We start from the raw sequence: 3,494 nt of genomic DNA, 5'->3' as shown, positions 1-3,494 counted from the left end.
ATGCTGAGAAGCAGTAGATCAGCTCTGTCCTGAGTGTGTGTGTGTCGTGTCCGTGTCCCCCACCCCCCTGCCTCCCAGCTTTTGCTAACCCTTCTTGTCTTCTGATGGCATTGATCCTCTGCGAGGGTGCGCTCCTGCCCAAGCAGGGCAGCTCCTGCATTAAGAGATCAGAGCTGGCTTTCTCCCAGCCTACGTGAATGGATTTGGTGTCAAGGGCACGGAAAGGCAGCTGCTGCCCCACAGCACCACCCACCCACCTGTTTGCTGGTGAAAGTGTTACCGGCCCCCAGGTGAGGCTCCTGCCTCTCACTCTCTAAGTCCCCAGAGCACACAAACTCTAAACGTGCTCCCTCCCTCGGGCCCAAAGGCACAGCGCCTGCCAGGGAGCTGTACTTACCCCAAAGTTTCCTTCGTTCCTATTGCAAGTGATTCTCTTCAATTCATATGTAGGACTCCAAATTTAACTTCCCATTTTAGGCAAGTTTCTAAGTGAGCTTAAATTAGAATGTCATCTGATAAAGCACGGTTCCCGCATCCACTGTCTTATGACAACCAAAGAGCTGTAATGAACAGTGATCGGATGCATAAGGGTACAGTAAGTGTCCCTATGTAAGGGATATTGCATAGCTTCTGAAGGCAAAAGAGAAAGAAGAAACTTACTGGCTTTCAGGAATTTAGACTCCGATTTCAAACTTAATTTAATTCTTATGGAGAAAGAGTCCCTTTAGGAGCAGCCAAAGTTTAATCAGTAACACAACAGCGATTAAGCTCAATTCTCAGTATCTTAGTCATACGCAGAAGCTGCTGCAACTGATTAGAAACCCCATTTCATTGAAATATTGCATGGAAGCATGAAAATTCCAGTGTGGAAAGGCAACAGTCACTTCATCATTCTAGAGCCCATGTTAACGCATCACCAACTCTCACATTCAAAGCCTTTTTAGAGAAATTTAATAGTTGGGGGACTAATAACCACCCACAACCTTTAATTCTGACTGATTATTCTAAATACAAATTAACAGATCCAGGCCATTACTACCGCCAACTGAATCATCCATAGGGGTGGGAAGAAAAAAGCAGCAGCACTCTATGGGACTGGCTCAGGATTAACTGCTTTTGTTTATGTTTCCAAACACTTTGTCAATAGCATCCCCTCTGTAATAAATCACTTTTCTCCTTTTCTTTCACACTCTTCAGAGGCCGATCACTTACAAGTTTGGAATATGCACTCAAATAAGATTTTCCAACTTACAAGAATTATTATTCACTTCAGGTAATTTTATTCTTTGTTCTCTACATATTTGAATTTTTACTTGGTAAAGGCATAACAGAGTGTATAAGTATTTAAAAAAAAAAAAACCACAACACAAATCAAAGCCAGCAAACAGTTGGTCCCCAAAGAATAAAAGCAAGCAATCAGTTCAATAAACACACTTGATTTATTTTGTATAAAAAGGGTTAAGTTTACAACTAAACTTTTATAAAAAGTTTAGCATGATTAAGTACATCATTACACTTTTTGCAGAAATGTAAATTTCTGCCACTATACAAGAAAACTCTAATTAAAGAGTTCACAAGGTTTCACTCATATATATATTTATATATAAATATATACACAGCATTCAGTCCTAGGTTTGTGTCAAAAAGGTAATTTCTGACCACAGACTTTCCTAAAAAACTGAACACTGGATCCTTCTGGTACTCACGCTCCACCTTTGGAAAAAAAAGGCAAAGTCTGCTTTAAAATGGGCAACTCCTTGTGAGATTTTGTTTCGCTCCCCACGTTGGGAATAGTATATAAAGGAAGCCTTCCAACTAGGGAAAGGGTATTTAAGAGTCTCTTCATAAATAACTAGGTTCAGTCCAAGTTGAAGAATGGGGTGGGGATAAAGATCAATCTTGATTTTTTTTTCTTCTTTATTAATTTTAAAAGGTCCTTTTAGTTAAGATGCGGATTTCCCCTCCAGATACAGCTGAAAAATAAATTCAGCACCTCAAAAAAAAAAAATCCTGTAGACATTTTCTTGTGCAAAAAAAAAAAATCTCATCAGTGGAACACCTGCAAGAGATTGAAAAGAGGCATATTTAGGAGAATGCTAACAGGGCAGAGATCCGGACAGACTGGCGCCAGAGAGGAAGCCACAGTTTGAACATTTAACCAAACACTCAGAGATTGGGCAAACCCTGGCGTCCAGATGCAACACATACACGCTCACACACTCGCTCTCAAGAGCGCAAATTGAACATTAAAATAACATACACTCAAGGGAAAGGGTAGAAAGAGGATTCTCAGTCCTATCTCTATTTAGATCTCTGTAAATGCAGCGTTCAGAGGCGCCAGTCTGCCTCTTACAGCAATTACTTGATTAAAAGCAGTCACTTATTTAACTGATAGCGCAGACAATCCCACATCACAGAATTTAAGGAATTGTGCCAAGATTCCCAACTCAATCAGTCACTTTGGCCCAGGAAGTTAAGAGACTCCAAGAACAGATAACGAGAGAATTTGCATGAAGGAGCAAGTAGTATTAGAGCAGCCCGTGCTGCTTAATGAACCTTAGCAACAAAACATACTTTGGTCTGCAAGACTCAGTGATTAATCTTAATTTCTTACCGATTATGATAAAGCCATCTCCTAACCAACTTTTAGGACCGGTTTTCAGAAATTACCATCACGCCTCCCCATTCCCCTGAGAGCCACTTTCCAAAACCCGAAGTTCAGAAGTATAAGATGCACCGCACTCACCGTTTGATTCAGCCACAAAGTGCTTTGCTGTCGCCTGACATGAGCTCTGAGGGGAACTCGGACGCCTGTGAGAAGAAGACATCACAGGGGTAAGGTAAGAGAGCAAAAGGGGGAAAAAAAAAAACCCAACAAACCAAAAAAACAAGAAACCAAACCACCACGGTCCTGAATCACGAAACCCTTCACCTGCGGCACCTCTGGCTGCGAACCCCCCAGCAGCCGGCGGGGACCGTACCGCCCAGCCCCGTCCCGTGCCCCCTGGGTGACCACCGACTCTGCCCTACGGACACTTCCCACACCGCCCCGAACTCCCCCACGTCGGTGGGCGGAGAGCCGGGGAGCAGCGCGGGGCTCGGGGGAAGGCGCTTACCTGTAGCGAGAGGATGCTGATGTCTGTGTTGAGGGTGGTGAGCGGAGTCCTGGAGGACGGGTTTTGCCCGGGTCTCTGGTGGTGGAGGCTGACGATGCTGGGGTGCGAGTCCAGGGCGATCTGCAGGTCCAGGATGTAGTCGATGACGTGCTGCAGGATTTCCATCTTGCTCACTTTCTTGTTCTGCGGGATGCTGGGCACCAGCTCCTTCAGCTTGGAGTAGCAGTCGTTCATGTTGTACAGCAGGCTCATGGGGTCATCCACGGGGGTTTTGCTCCGGGAGATGCCCAGGTTGTGCTCCGAGAGCCCGTTTTTCCTGACGGACCGCACCGGGCTGAAGGCTTTCATGCTGGACGGCGAGCGGAGAGAAGCGGGAGG

At 45.0% G+C, this 3,494-nt stretch overlaps 1 protein-coding gene across 1 annotated transcript; it reads right to left on the bottom strand.

The window, feature by feature from the left end:
* Positions 1-1,260: 1,260 nt before the first annotated feature.
* On the bottom strand, positions 1,261-3,494 carry LOC104293730 (DNA-binding protein inhibitor ID-2). Its single transcript, XM_009893250.1, has 3 exons — positions 3,117-3,494; positions 2,747-2,811; positions 1,261-2,059 (listed from the first exon to the last, which is right to left on the bottom strand). Exons 1-2 carry the CDS (start codon positions 3,462-3,464, stop codon positions 2,755-2,757), a joined length of 405 nt encoding a protein of 134 aa, XP_009891552.1. The 5' UTR covers positions 3,465-3,494; the 3' UTR covers positions 1,261-2,059; positions 2,747-2,754.

Source organism: Charadrius vociferus, unplaced genomic scaffold (genome assembly GCF_000708025.1).
Source record: "Charadrius vociferus isolate BGI_N301 unplaced genomic scaffold, ASM70802v2 scaffold269, whole genome shotgun sequence".
In the NCBI taxonomy this organism is placed as follows: Eukaryota; Metazoa; Chordata; class Aves; order Charadriiformes; family Charadriidae; genus Charadrius; species Charadrius vociferus.
The sequence above is the reverse complement of the archived record's forward strand: the minus strand, read 5'-3'. Positions and strand labels throughout refer to the sequence as shown.